Source organism: Myotis myotis, unplaced genomic scaffold (genome assembly GCF_014108235.1).
Source record: "Myotis myotis isolate mMyoMyo1 unplaced genomic scaffold, mMyoMyo1.p scaffold_m19_p_16, whole genome shotgun sequence".
Classification (NCBI taxonomy): Eukaryota; Metazoa; Chordata; class Mammalia; order Chiroptera; family Vespertilionidae; genus Myotis; species Myotis myotis.
The window spans coordinates 10,019,816-10,033,747 of record NW_023416320.1 but is presented as its reverse complement, the minus strand read 5'-3'; the positions used below and the strand labels follow the sequence as shown (position 1 = coordinate 10,033,747).

General features: G+C 48.5%; 1 protein-coding gene across 4 annotated transcripts in view; it reads right to left on the bottom strand.

The window, feature by feature from the left end:
• Window positions 1-13,932, bottom strand: part of MATN2 (matrilin 2) — a 112,453-nt gene that overhangs the window by 89,274 nt on the left and 9,247 nt on the right. For all 4 annotated transcript variants that reach the window (XM_036337829.1, XM_036337830.1, XM_036337827.1 and 1 more), the window contains exon 2: window positions 12,994-13,161. In XM_036337829.1, the coding sequence (XP_036193722.1) occupies window positions 12,994-13,135 (142 nt within the window). In that variant the 5' untranslated portion in view covers window positions 13,136-13,161. The remainder of the gene's footprint in view (window positions 1-12,993; window positions 13,162-13,932) is intronic.

Here is a 13,932-nt window from a genome sequence, read left to right as displayed (position 1 = left end):
GCGAATAGGTACCGCACTGCGAAGGCTTGGAACATGCTTCCCCGTGTCAGTAACAGTTACATCATCCTGAAACGGGAACATCAAGTGAACCAGGAAGCGAAAGGATGCTATTTAGGCTGTCAGAGGAGTCATATTGTCCTCCTCAGTCTAGGAATGTGGAAAGCGAAGCAAGGATGCAGACAGGCATGGAGAGAAGACCATGTGAGCTGAACTGTGTTATGGGCTGGACTGTGTCCCCTGAAATGTGTTTAAGTCCTAACTCCCAGGACCTTAGGATGTGACTGTATGAAGAGATGGAGGTCCTTAAAGAAGTACTTAAGATAACATGAGCCCTACCAGGTTTGGCTCAGTGGATACAGCATCAGCCTGAGGACTGAAGGATCCTGGGTTCCATTCCGATCAAGGGCAGGTGCCCAGGCTGCAAGCTCGCTCCCCAGTGTGGGGTGTGCAGGAGGCAGGAGGATCAATGATTCTCTCTCACCATTGACGTTTCTCTCTCTCTCTCTCCCTTCCTCTCTGAAATCAATTAAAATATATTTTTAAAAATTTTTTTAAAAGATAAAATGAAGTCATGGGTGAGCCCTAATCCAACATGACTAGTGTCCTTCTAAGAAGAGGAAATAAGGATGCAGACAGGCATGGAGAGCAGACCATGTGAGGACACGGAGAGATGGCAGCCACCTGCAAGCCAAGGACAGGAGACCAACCCTGCCAGCACCTTAACCTTGAACTTCTCGCCTCCAGAACTATGAGAAAATGAAGTTCTGTTGTGCAAGCCACCAGCCTGGGCTTGTGTGATGACAGCCCTGGAAAACTCATACAGAACTCAGGTCTCTATCAGCTCTCTCAAGGATACATGAAATGTTTTTGGTTGATCATTCAAGCAACTCATTGAACTAGCTTCCCTTGTATACTCAGTATCTAATAGATTTATTTTTATTGATTTATTTTTATTGATTTCAGAGAGGAAGGGAGAGGGAGAAAGAGATAGAAACATCAATGATGAGAGAGATGATCCCCACTGGGGATCGAGCCCACGACCCGGGCATGTGCCCTTGACCAGAATCGAACCTGGGACCTTTCAGTCCACAGGCGGACACTCTATCCACTGAGCCAAACCAGCTAGGGCAGTGGTCGGCAAACTCATTAGTCAACAGAGCCAAATATCAACAGTACAACGATTAAAATTTCTTTTGAGAGCCAAATTTTTTTAACTTAAACTATATAGGTAGGTACATTGTTATTAACTTAATTAGGGTACTTCCTAAGGCTTAGGAAGAGCCACACTCAAGGGGCCAAAGAGCCGCATGTGGCTCGCGAGCCACAGTTTGCTGACCACAGAGCTAGGGCATCAGTATCTAATAGATTTAAATATTTGGGCATGAACTTTTTAAAGTAAAGCTTTATAATCATTTCCAAAGAATATAAAATACTCTTTCAATACTTTCAGTGGGGGCTTGAAAGATTATAGAAATCATTTTATCGAATTTGCAAATGATTCTAACTCGCTAAGGAGAAAAAAAGATATTAATCAAGAATGATTAACCTAAATGAAGGCGATAAAATTTAATACAAAAATGTAAAGTATTCCACTTACGTTTTAAAAGTTTGCTATATGACAGCTATTAAGCCATGCCTAATAAAGCTTTAGTGATTTTCCTTGACTATAAGCTCTACATGAATTAACCGAAAACCTAGTGCAAGTCACCTGTGATCATTACTTCATGCCTTTAATATTACCAGAAGTGAAACCCTGGAACTCCACAAATTATATGTTGCCAGTCACTAAAAATTTCTCAACTTCTTCCTTGTTTAGAAAAACGTTATTTCAAAGGCTCCTAAGGCACAGTTTTCTTAGAAAGCAAATATTTAGCTTTTTTTTTTAAATGGAGGAGAAAGTCCCCATCTTCTGGTTCATTTCTGAATCCTCCAGGCACCTCCACAGACTCCCGGAAGGTAGGAGTTTGCTGATCAGAGATGTATTCAACCCTCTACACCCAAGGCCTTCCACGTCCCTGATGCCTGAGGAGCCATTTCGTTGGTGGCTATAAAGTTTCATACAGAAGAAAAGCACAGGTGCTTGGCACTGTTGTTTTTGTTTTTTTGTGGTTTGTTTTTTTCAGAGAGAGAGAGACATCAATCAGTTGCCTCCCACAAGCGCCTGGACTGGGGATCGCATCCCCCCTTTTGGTATATGGGATGATGCTCCAACCGACTCACACTGGCCAGGGCTGCATCACCTCTTTAAGTCTTAATAATAATCTAAACTCTCTCACAGCAGCTGCCAGAGAGCCCTGCATCTCCTGTTTTGCTTTGTTGTTGTTTTTCAAGCTAAATAGCCTGGGGTCGTTCACCTGTCCTGGCTCTGGAAACCTTCACAGCCCAGTGCAGTGATGGCGAACCTTTAGAGCTCGGCGTGTCAGCATTTTGAAAAACCCTAACTTAACTCTGGTGCCGTGTCACATATAGAACTTTCCTGATATTTGCAACCATAGTAAAACAAAGACTTATATTTTTGATATTTATTTTATATACTTAAATGCCATTTAACAAAGAAAAATCAACCAAAAAAATGAGTTCGCGTGTCAGAGGTTCGCCATCACTGGCCCAGTGGCTCATCTGTTGGCTCCTGACTGCCTCTCTAGGTGTCTATTGAGTGCCTGCTGTGTACCTGGTGCGGTTCTAAACACCTGCGATACAACATAGACAATTCAGCAGAAGACCTCTGAGTGGGCTGAGCAGTGCTGTGCTGGGACAGTGCCTGCTGGGGGAAGGCAGTGTCGGGGGATTAAACCCCCCCAGCTAAGAAGGTCAGCAATGCTTCCATTCATGGAGACCTGACGATGGGTCCACTGCTGCTGGCCGAGGCAGAGGAGGCAGGGTTGTCGCAAAGGGTTCGAGCAGAGGAAATGGCAAGTTGGCTTCTCAATGAATGACCTTGAGCAACACATCGAACCTCTCTAAGCCTCGGTTTCTTCGTGTGCAAAATGGGGATAATAAACAGAGTGACGTGTGAACTGCCCAGCACAGTGCCTGACGGACTGGCTCCGTGTAAGCTTCGCACCCGTCACCCCCATGAGCACCAGCCATCAAAGAAGCGAACAGTGCCTATGTCCCCCACTGGGAGACGCCCCCCACCACCGCCATCCCCACACACATATACGCTGCAGGTACCAAACACACAGGCAAGCTGAGGGCAGAATATCCTAGAACTAAAGAAGAAAAGGAGGGAGGGAGGGAGAGTATGGGAGTGTTAGAAGATAAGCTGAAAAATTTTAATGTTTATTTGAGCAAAACTCAATTTGAATTGGGCAGCATCCCCTCTAGCAGATAGGAAGGAGCTCTGAGGATCTGGACAAAAATGAAAGACATTTATAGACAGACTAGGGGGCCAGCGCGCGAAATCGCGCGAGACCCAGGACCCAGGGTCCCACAGCTGGGCGGGACCCAGAAAGAGTCTTGCGGTGGCCGCCACCACCGCTGCGGGAGGAGAGACCCAGAAACCCGCCCACTGCCCCAGTGGGACCCAGAAACCCACCCGCACCTCCAGTCAAGTCCTCCAGAGTCAGGCCTCTGTGCTGACTCTGCGCGCCTTGCCGCCCCGCCCACCCCACGCACGCAGCCTCCTGCTGATCGGCATGATGGTGTGACGGGCACAGGCTTTTTATAATAGACTAGAGGCCTGTTGCACGAAGAGATTTGTGCAATAGGCCTTCCCTTCTCCTGGCTGCCGGAACCGGTTTTCCTCTGGCACCCGGGACCCAGGCCTTCGCTTTGGCCGGAGCCGTCTTCCGTCTTCCGTCTTCACTGCTCTGGCCAGAGCCGCCTTCCGTCTTCCGTCTTCGATGCTCCAGCTTTCCTTCAGTCTTCGCTCTGCCACTTGGAGCCTACATATGCAAATTAACCGCCATCTTTGTTGGGTTAATTTGCATACTCTCCTGATTGGCTGGTTAGCGTAGCGAAGGTATGGTCAATTTACATGTTCGTCTATTATTAGGTAAGATGGGAGCAGTAACAAGAAGTTATACTAGGCAAAAAGCTGGTTGATTATCACAAGGTCGCTTTTCTTTAGGGTATGGCAGGGGATTATGAGGCAGAATATCCAACTAGTGCTGGTCAGGCGATTCCTGACAGACTGGTTTAAGATTCCATTTCTTGGAGAGCTGAAACTGTAATTAAGCCTCGGTTTGGTGACAGGGATTAACATAAACAATTCCACTTGGAGCCTGTGGTCTTGTTTTTTGTTGTGTGTTGTTTTTTTTAACAAAAAGAAGAGCTAAAGAAGTTACAAAAAAGAAAGGGCATAAACAGTTCCATAGAAAAGAAAAAGGAAGAGAGAAAGGGAGAGAAAGAATCTGAAAAAAGAATCTTATTTATTCATTGGCTAGGAAAGCGTTTAACCTCGTGGCTTATTGGAAGTCAGATACTATGCTTTTTTGGTTTCTCCCAGTGTTAATCACAAGATAGGAATGAGGAATGCACTTCGTACAGTTTATTTAAAAGTGAATGCTAACAGAGACGTTGGCTTACACACACAACAGCCTATGCATGAAGAGATGCATTTTATGGGGAACAGCTCGCCCCGGCTGAGCAGCAGCCAAGACAATCAGTTCCGATGGTACAGACACACACCAGGCACTCAGTTCCTCAGACATGCGTTGTGAAACCCTGTGCTGCGAGAGGCTGGCTCCCTGTACAGGCTTGAGGTCCATCTCTGGCAAATCCTCTGGGTAGGAAAACGCTAGGGGCTTTTTTGCAAAGCGTCAGAAGGGGCGGACGCAGGCTAGTTAGTTTATACTCTCCAGCTGCAAATTTCCCTGCAGATGTTCCTCATCCTGCATTGTCTTTCTGGCTCATGCCCCACCGTGCCTCTTCCTAAAAAATCTTTTCCTCCCGCCCATCCACATCCCATCTCCTGATTTCTCTTCTTCAAACTGAGGTCTCCGGAAATTTAACTTCTCAGGCCCCAACCTAGACCTACTGAGTCAGACGCTCTGGGCATAGGGACCAGTAGCCTGTGTTCCGATAAGCCTTCCAGGAGCTTCCGATGCACAATGAAATTGGAGAACCACTGCTCAGCTGCCTGGCCTAAAGCTCAACCCTGCCAGATCCTACTGACCCACACCCAAGCCCTGCCTAATCCTACTGCCCCACCCCTACTCACCAGCCTGATTCTACTATCCCACCCCTTCTGTCTCAAAACTTCTCCCTCCTTGGCCTCCAGAGTATGGGTCCACCTTGGCTCTCCCACCTGGACAGAGTGAAAGCCAACCCATCAGAGGAACCAGAGAAGGGGCATCTGGAAGGCAGAGGAGTCGGTGATTGTCATCACATTCCAGATAAGACCTGAGATCACTGACTTCAACCAGCTCCCTTAATAGATGAATAAATGGAGAAGAAAGGAGACTTGAACAGAGTCACTTGCTAATTAAGTCAAATCAAGACTGGAAAACCATCCAAATGAATCGTCCAAATCAGTTGTTCGCCCAGTCGTTCAGCACATACTGAGTTTTTGCTGTGGGCAGGACCATGGTCAGGCCTTGAGGTCTGGTGACCTCATGTACAGCCAGCAGCAAGGGTAACACCTCTAAGCACAGCTGGGCATTTCCCGGTCTGCTCACAACTCCTAGTCCAGGAGCAAGCCGGGTCTGAAATCAGTAGGCTCAAGGCACTGGCTGCTGCATAGCTCAGTTGGTTAGAGCATTGTCCACATACACCAAGGTTGCAGGTTCAATCCCAGCCAGGGTACACACAAGAATCCACCAATGAAGCATAAATAAGTGGAACAACAAATTTCTCTCTCTCTCCCATATATCAATGAAGCGAATGTAAAAAAGAAAAAAAATCAGTAGACTCAAGTGTGAGGTGCCTTTTTCTTTGCTCAAAGGCACATCTGGCCCTAACCCTTGCTTTTTTATTTTTTCCCTTTCCAAAACTGGGACGGGGAGGCGAGGAGGGGGACAGGAAAGGGGGAGGAGGTGTAACCTTTTCTTCTGTTCTAAGTTTTGTGGACCCTGAGAAAAGAGAGGCCTACTAAGAAGGGCTCCTGGTGGCTAACTGGGCTCAAATTTAAAAAAACAGAGCCTAGCAGTCACTTCTACACAGAGGCCTGTCGTGCCAACCACACTTCAGGGAGCAGCCTGCACTAAGCTGTCTGCCTCCTGCACTGAACTACCTGCCTGCACCGAGCCAGCCCTTATAAAGGAGTTCCTGGGATCCGATTTTAAACAGGACTGAGGCCTTCCCTGTCCAATCACAGCTGTGCAGCTCAATCCCACCCCCTCCATCAGCATCTTTCCTGACCAAGCACAGCAACTTCATCCTGACCAATCAGGACAGTGCCTTTTGGACCAACCAAACTTGGAGGATTTGGAGTCCTGTGGCCCAGAGAATGCACTTTTCCACCAAAGATAAGGCTGTGTTCCTCCTGCTGAAGCTGAAACACCGGAGACTGGCTCGGGAACAGAGCAGGGCAGGACGCAGTGGACAGGAGCAGCCGGAGCAGACCAGCAAAGCAGAGCTGTCTGCCCGAAGGGGCCTGGCCCCAGGGCCACCTCCTCCCAGGGCCACCTCCAGCCATGCTGTTTTCACAGCCTTGTCACAGTTGAGCTGTTTGCACGGAATAAAGTTTCCTTTTTCACTGCCCCCAAATTGGGGATTCCTGTTGGTGTCATTTGGCACCAGTGACCGTTGGCGGACAGTCTGCAGAAGCCTTGACAACTTTGCAAATCACTCAGCCTCTCTGAGCTCAGCTTTCTAAGCAGTAAATGAGCGTGCCCTCCACGCGTGCACTGAGCAATGGAAAACACTTGGCCCCTATCTTCCAGGGTTTACGGTCTCGCGGTAAAAATGAGGTGAGTGCAAAAGTGACCAAAAGAGGAATTCCCCCTTAGGCACATGCCACCCTTATGCCTTGGAATGCAAGGCAGGCAGAGCTGAAGCTTCAGCAGGGACCCAGCGTGTAGGGGATGGGGGGCGGTCGTGGGAGGGTCCAGCCTGGCTGCAAGAGAAAGTGTCATCAGGCTGTCATCCAAAAGCTGCTAGCTTTTCTCAACACCTAAACTATGTCATGAACTACACTTGCTTACAGGAACTGAAAAGGATTTCCAACCACAAAACAAAGAGGGCTAAGCACAAAGACCAAGGGGCCTGAGCGAAAACGAAGATGGCATCGTGTGCAAAAAGGGCCGCGTGCAACCGAAGAGCAGCTACCCACGTGCTCACCACCCCACAGCCTGTAAGCAGATTCAATTCCCCATCAGGGCACAGGGTGGGGAGAAGGTGCCTTCTCCAAGTCTCAATCAAAGAATCAAGCTTCTGCCCTGCTTTCCCAAGCTCAGTCTTCCTCTATCAGCGCGAATGGCACTGGGCGGAAGGATCTTGCCTTGGGTCCCTGATCTGAAAGGCTTAGGATCAGAAGGAGGTGGCATCTGACCTGGCCTGGGCCCAGGACAACTATTCCAGGTGGAAGGAAGAGGGCGCTGGGGAAGCTCAGGGAAGGAGGCGAAAGTTCTGACCTTGACAAAGTGGCTTCCGGGCATGAGCCTGGTGGCCACAGTGGGCATCTCTCCAGGAGCCAGAAGCTCTGCTGGCTTCTAGCATCTGCCCTCCTTCCTCCCTCACTGAGGGCGCCAACCAATGCCAACGAGGGGACTGTTTGAGAAAGTAGCAGCTCATTCTCTAGCAGCCAATGCTTGAAAATGGTAATAATTCCCAACCCAGGCACACATCTGCACTGGCCACACAGAACGGGACACTCTCACACCTAATGCTCCAGGCGGCCAACTCCTTCCATCACCTCAGTAATTGGGGAGGTTTCACCTCCTTGAAGCACACTGTGCTTTTACCCGTGTGTGGACGCCAGGCTTACTGAGAGATGGTGCACAAACGGAAAGAAGCGCCTCATCGTGTCCTGTGACTTCCAAGCAGCAGAGCCGGGGCTGCAGACAGTGAGCTGAGTCTCAGGCTGTCTTCATTCGCTTTATTTTTAGTAACAAATTAACTGTTGTGAAGAAATGTCACTAAATTCTGTGGCTTCTGGATTAACTGCCACCCTCTGGATTTTTCCTAGCAGTGTGTGTAGAGGGGGTTGCAGGGGGTTCAGCTTCCATTAGCCCCTGACCACACTATGGGGCCAGTGGCCTTTTAAATCTCCACCACCCACTTCTTTTTTTTAAAAAAAAAATCTTTTTTGTTGAAAGTATTACATATGTCCCTTTTGTCCGCCCCACTGACCTCCTCTCACCTCCCACTTCTTGAAGCATCACAAAGTGCTTTCTTACTGCACAAACACGAATTCTGCATGGGCGCTACTGATCAGAAGGAAAAGGTTTCGAAGTTAGAAGAAATCAAATGAGCTAGGTTGGAAAATTTAGAAAAGAACACACATGTCAATTAAGGCCTCGTAAAAGACAGACGAAACAGGGAGAGCCAGCCGGTGGAAGTGTGGCGGACGGTTTGTGTACATTCCAGGACTGAAGGGAGTCTAGAATACAGTGGGAGTTTGGGCAAGGAGGTGAAGGTTTCAAAAAGGCTGATGTGTGGCCCTAGCTGGTTTGGCTCTGCAGATAGAGTGTTGGCCTGCGGACTGAAGGGTCCTGGGTTCGATTCTGGCCAAGGGCACATGCCTGGGTTGCGGGCTCGATCCCCAGTAGGAGGCAGCTGATCAATGATTCTCATCATTGATGTTTCTATCTCTCTCTCCCTCTCCCTTTCTCTCTGAAATCAATTTTTTTTAAAAAAAATTTTTTAAATGGCTGATATGCCCTGGCCCACTGGGGGCTCAGTTGGTTGGAGTGTCGTCCCGTACACCAAAAGTTTGAAGATTCAATTCCCCATCAGGGCACATGCCTAGGTTGCAGGTTCAGTGTTTCTCTCTCTCTCCCTTCCTCTCTCTCTAAAATCAACAAAAGAAACATATCCTTGGGTGAGGATTAAGAAAAAAAGGCTGATATGCCCTCACTGGTTGCCCTGGTGACAGACCCACCCCCATGTGTCAGTGATATAATAAAGAGAGAATGTGCACAAGCAAAGCAGGCAGTCATTAGAGGGGTGTGGGAGCAGCATGACTTCCAGTCGGCCCCACCTGGAGGGGCTGAGGGAGTTGGGGAGGGCACCCGTGCCACTGGTAAAGGATGGGGGATGGGTGCAGAGGGGAAGACTCTGAGGCTGCCATGAGCAAATGTTCTGGGTGCAGGGACCCTGCTGTTCCCACTCTACCTGCCAGCATGGCTGCCTAGAAAGATTTGGGCTGGAGAGTGCTCATTCGTTCATTCTCCGAGTGACCTGAACGGTAGGCTCTCCCTGGCCTTTGCCAGAGCCCAGGGAGGCCGGGCTCTCGGAAGGCACAATGGGTGGAGAGGGAGTAAGCAGTGATCAACACCGCTGCCTGCTCCCAGCCCTGCGGAATGAAGCCTGAACTCTGTGGGAACCCTAGGTCCTACGTGATCTGGTGCCAGCCTCCTCCGGGCTTGTCTCCAGCTCAGACCACCCGCCTTGCAGGCTTGACATCCCAGGTCCCGCCTCCACGTTCCATCCTCACTCCTCTCCTGCCCCCTGGACCCTGGGGGCTCACACTGTCAAAACCTTCACCAGGAACGCTTCCCTAAACCAGCCGTTTCCGACTGTGCTTTGGGAACGGCCTTTTTCAGAGGGTCCATGAGGTCAGAACTATTTTTACAATGGCACCAATGTTTGCCTGTCTAATGAGTGTAGAAGTAGCAAAAGTTTAATGATGGTTTAGATTCCACATTTCAACCTACCATTTGCCATCTTTTAGTTTCCATCGAACAAGAATACCCACAATTATATGAAAAACATATTAAAATGCTCCTCCTCCTTCTGACTACATATCTGTGTGGGGTCATATTTTCTTCATGTAGTCCAACCAAAACAACATTTCATAACAGATTGAATGGATGAGAAATGAGAACCCAGCTGTCTCCCATTAAGCCAGGCATGAACCAGATGTGTGAAAGTGTAGAACAGTGCTATTCTTCTCACTGATTTTTTTTAAATTTAGGAAATACTGTCTCTTATACAAATATCTTATTTCTATGATAGGTTGTTATGTTACGAGTTTATTCTTGGTATTCTTTAATTAATTACTAGCTTTTGAAGTTCTCTGTGTCTCTTTCTGATCCAGTAAATCCTGATAGATTGAACTCCAACCCACGTACAGAAAAGCTCTTTCGGATCCTCAATCATTTTTTTTAATGTAACAGAGTCCTGAGACTAAAAGTCTGAGACCCACTGCCTTTTACTGTGTCCTCCGCAGGCAGTGTGGACTGTCACTGAGCTCGCCTCCACTGTTGTGCACACAGCCCACCAAAGCCACCATTTTTCACATGCCTGCCTCCCCCACTGCATGAGCGCTTGCTGACGGTGGTTGTTCTTCAAACCCCAGAAAGTCCAGACAACAGAACGAAGTGAGAGATAAGCCCCATGGACCCGCCTCCCAGGCTGCCCTCGAGCAGCCTGTAACCATTCACAGAAGGAGCAGATCACTGCCTTATATTTTCTTTTTTTTTTTTTAATATATTTTTATTGATTTCAGAGAGGAAGGGAGAGAGAGATAGAAACATCAATGATGACAGAGCATCATCGATTGGCCGCCTCCTGCACGCCCTCCAGTGGGGATCAAACCCGCAACCCGGGCACGTGCCCTTGACTGGAATCAAACCTGGGACCTTCCGCTGAGCCAAACCAGCCAGGGCTTATATTTTCTTAATTGACTCAGGTTGTTACTAGGAACTCCGACCTGAATCGAGATATAAAATAGAAACTTAAAAAATAAAATCCAAAAATTCAAACAGAAATTAACCTAAGATGCAACTCCGCTTCTACTCTGTTAAACTTTCAGAGACACCCTCGCAATGAAGTAACCAGTGAAATGCACTATGCCGCCGGACATCATAAATACAGCCACACAAAAAGCGCCACAGGGCCTAAGCAATGTTCTGAACAGGAAACGAAGGCCGAGAAAAGCACACACCCATAAAACACAAGATACCGTATTCTAAGAACGAAGAGAAGGTTGTTCAAACTCAGGGCGAGGATGACAACAAGCATGGCATCTCCATCTCCGCGCCCTGTGCCCTGTCAGAGCGAGACCAAGAGCAGAGTGCTCTTAAGAATGCAGGCCAAGGTCGCGGTGTCTGCCGTCCAGTCTCCTGGTTCTCACTTACTCAACCGTGCTCCTAAGTCGAGCCCTCGCCCCACTCCCTGGGGCAGGGAGATGTGCCATGTTCCATCCTACTATTTGTCCTCAAAACATCCTCTGGCAAAATAAGAAGCAGGAGGCAGTACCGGATGTAGGGTTCATGCCTTTGGCAAAACAGCTTCTAGCTCTTACCTGAGACATCAGAGGCTTCCACTTCAGGCCTGAGCTAAGGGCCAAAGATGGCAGTGAATGCTACCAACTGGGGAAGGTCCTGGGGTGTGAGTGTGTGTGTGTGTGTGTGTGTTTGTGTGACAGAGATTTATTGATTGATTGATTTTTGAGCCAAGGGAAGGAATATGCTTTGGTACATTTACACAATGGAATACTATGCAGCTGTCAAAAAGAAGGACCTCTTACCCTTTGAGACAGCATGATGAGACCTGGAGAGAATTATGCCAAGCGAAATAAGCCAGTCAGAGAAAGACAAGTAATTTGGGACACAGAGGATACTAGGCAACCAGGCAGTTCTCTCAGCGGCTGGTCAAGAGCATGTACATGTAAAACAGTTTCAGAAAATGACTTCCCGGAATGAGAGTCCTGGTAAACCTATTATTCATTGCATATGTACAATTTACATATATAGGGGTGATCAAAGTAGGTTTACAGCTGTAAGCATGTGAAATACTGAGTGTATTCTTGTATCGTTATTTATTACTAGTAGCCCTGCACACAAATCCGTGCATCAGTAGCTGGCTGCCACCCTCCAGTAGCTCTCCGCCCACTGCGCTGACCTCCTGTAGCTCCTCCCGCTCCCCTGCCCCCCCTCATAGCTTGCTGCCCTGCCCCCTCCTGTAGCTCTCCACCGCCTGCTTGTAGCTCGCTGCCCCACCCTTCTGCTGATCCGTGAGTCGTTACCCAGTCGGTCGTTACGCATCAAGGCGTAATGACCATTTGCATATTACATCTTTATTATATAGGATTGTATTATATTATAACTGTAAACCTACTTTTGCCCACCCCGGTATTCTCCTCAGAAAAATACTCCAAGGACAGCATTAACACTCCCATGTTATGGATGAGGAAAATGAACTTGAAAGAGATCACACTACCTAAGTGTATGTTATCTGCCAGGACTTGAACCCAGGTCTACGCTAAAACCCACTCTCTTCCACTGGCCAACCTTCCCATTACCCCCACATCCTAGGCTTACCAGAGCCCATATTTGCAACTAGGAACAATTCATCTGTATTCTGTGTGTTTTCGTGACCTTTTCTTTCTCTCGGAGAAAGAAGAAAATTCACCTGAAGAAAACATGTTCACTGGGTTGGAATCAAGGCCCCTGACCTTTTCCTGTTCCACTCGGCTCATGACGTCCCCACCTCTCTCTGTGCCCGCTCCTGTCTCCCACACGCCCCCTGCTTGGTCCCCATGCTGCCAAGCAGTGCAGCATCAGTAACATAGATTAGCTGCACAAATACCATAAAAAATTCTCATAACACTCTTATCCAAAGAAGTCCAACAAGGACCTTTACAGATGGAAAATCCTGCCCTTGCATCTTAGAGAAAAATCATGAGTTTCCGATTAAATGGAAGACTTTGAACTAGAAAAGACGTTGTATCATTTTGAAAACCCGTGTACAACTCAGGATGCGTTCATGGCCAGTGAGATAGATCCGCTCTCCCCCAGCACACCCAACCGGGGGTCCAGGGGCAGAGGCCTCATCATTAAAGGGCTTGTGATTTTGACTGGCAAAGACAGAGGGGAGGTTGGTACTTGGGTGCCTTACCCACCCATGCTGGCCTGCTTCTGCAGGTGGTGCCCCGTCACTCACCCAGCAGAGCCGTCTGGGGGTGGGTCCGCGAGTGTCTGCCTCTGGAGATGGACCTGGAGCGTGGCCGCTGCCTGGCCTCAGCAGGGAGGAGGAGGATCTGCCCGAGGAGCAGCAGAAAGCAGCCCACCAGCATCTTCTCCATCTTCAAGAACTGGAAGGGGGGCGTGGCTGTGACAAACACAACAGGAGAAGGGGGCAGGGTGAGATGTCTGGGTCTCCCGGGACTCTGGGTGCAGCAGGCTGCCTCCCCGTCTTCTCGTGTTTCACACGTGCCACGGGTATGTAAAACACATCTGTGTGTGTGAGCCTGAAGAACGCAGGCAACCAACCCCCACTGGTAGGTACTCTGAGCAGGGCACGCATAGCTGGGATTTTTCCTCACTTTGGTCACTGTAAGACTGAACGGAAAACTGTAAGGGGAAAAAAAATCTATCCTGAAGTTTCTTCGCAATTAAGTTTATTATCAATTATTCGTAGTCCCATTCTCGATCTTGGATTTGAAGAAGGGAAAACCACATCTGAAGACTCCAAGTGACAATATTCTTTCCGTCTAATAATAGTGAATGGCACAAATTAATATATATACATTTTCCCAGGGATTCATGTATAGGTGGCATAAGGTCGCATCACAGGGTCAGCCTCTCCGCCTCCCACACAGGGTCAGCCTCTCCGCCTCCTAAGAGGGAGCATGGCGCAGTGGTGAAGGGCTCAGGCCCTGGCACCAGACCACCTGACTTTGAATCTTGGCTCTGCCCTGTGTGACCTTGGGTGAACTACTTATCCTTCCCAAGCCTTAGGGGAATATGGGATAATATTAGTTAACAGGATGAGTTAATACATGTAACTACAGCATTCAGAACAGTGCCCGGCACACTGGGGGCAAAGGGGGGTGCGGGGGGGGGGGGTGTAGGAACAACCAAACAAGCAAAGAAGCTAAGG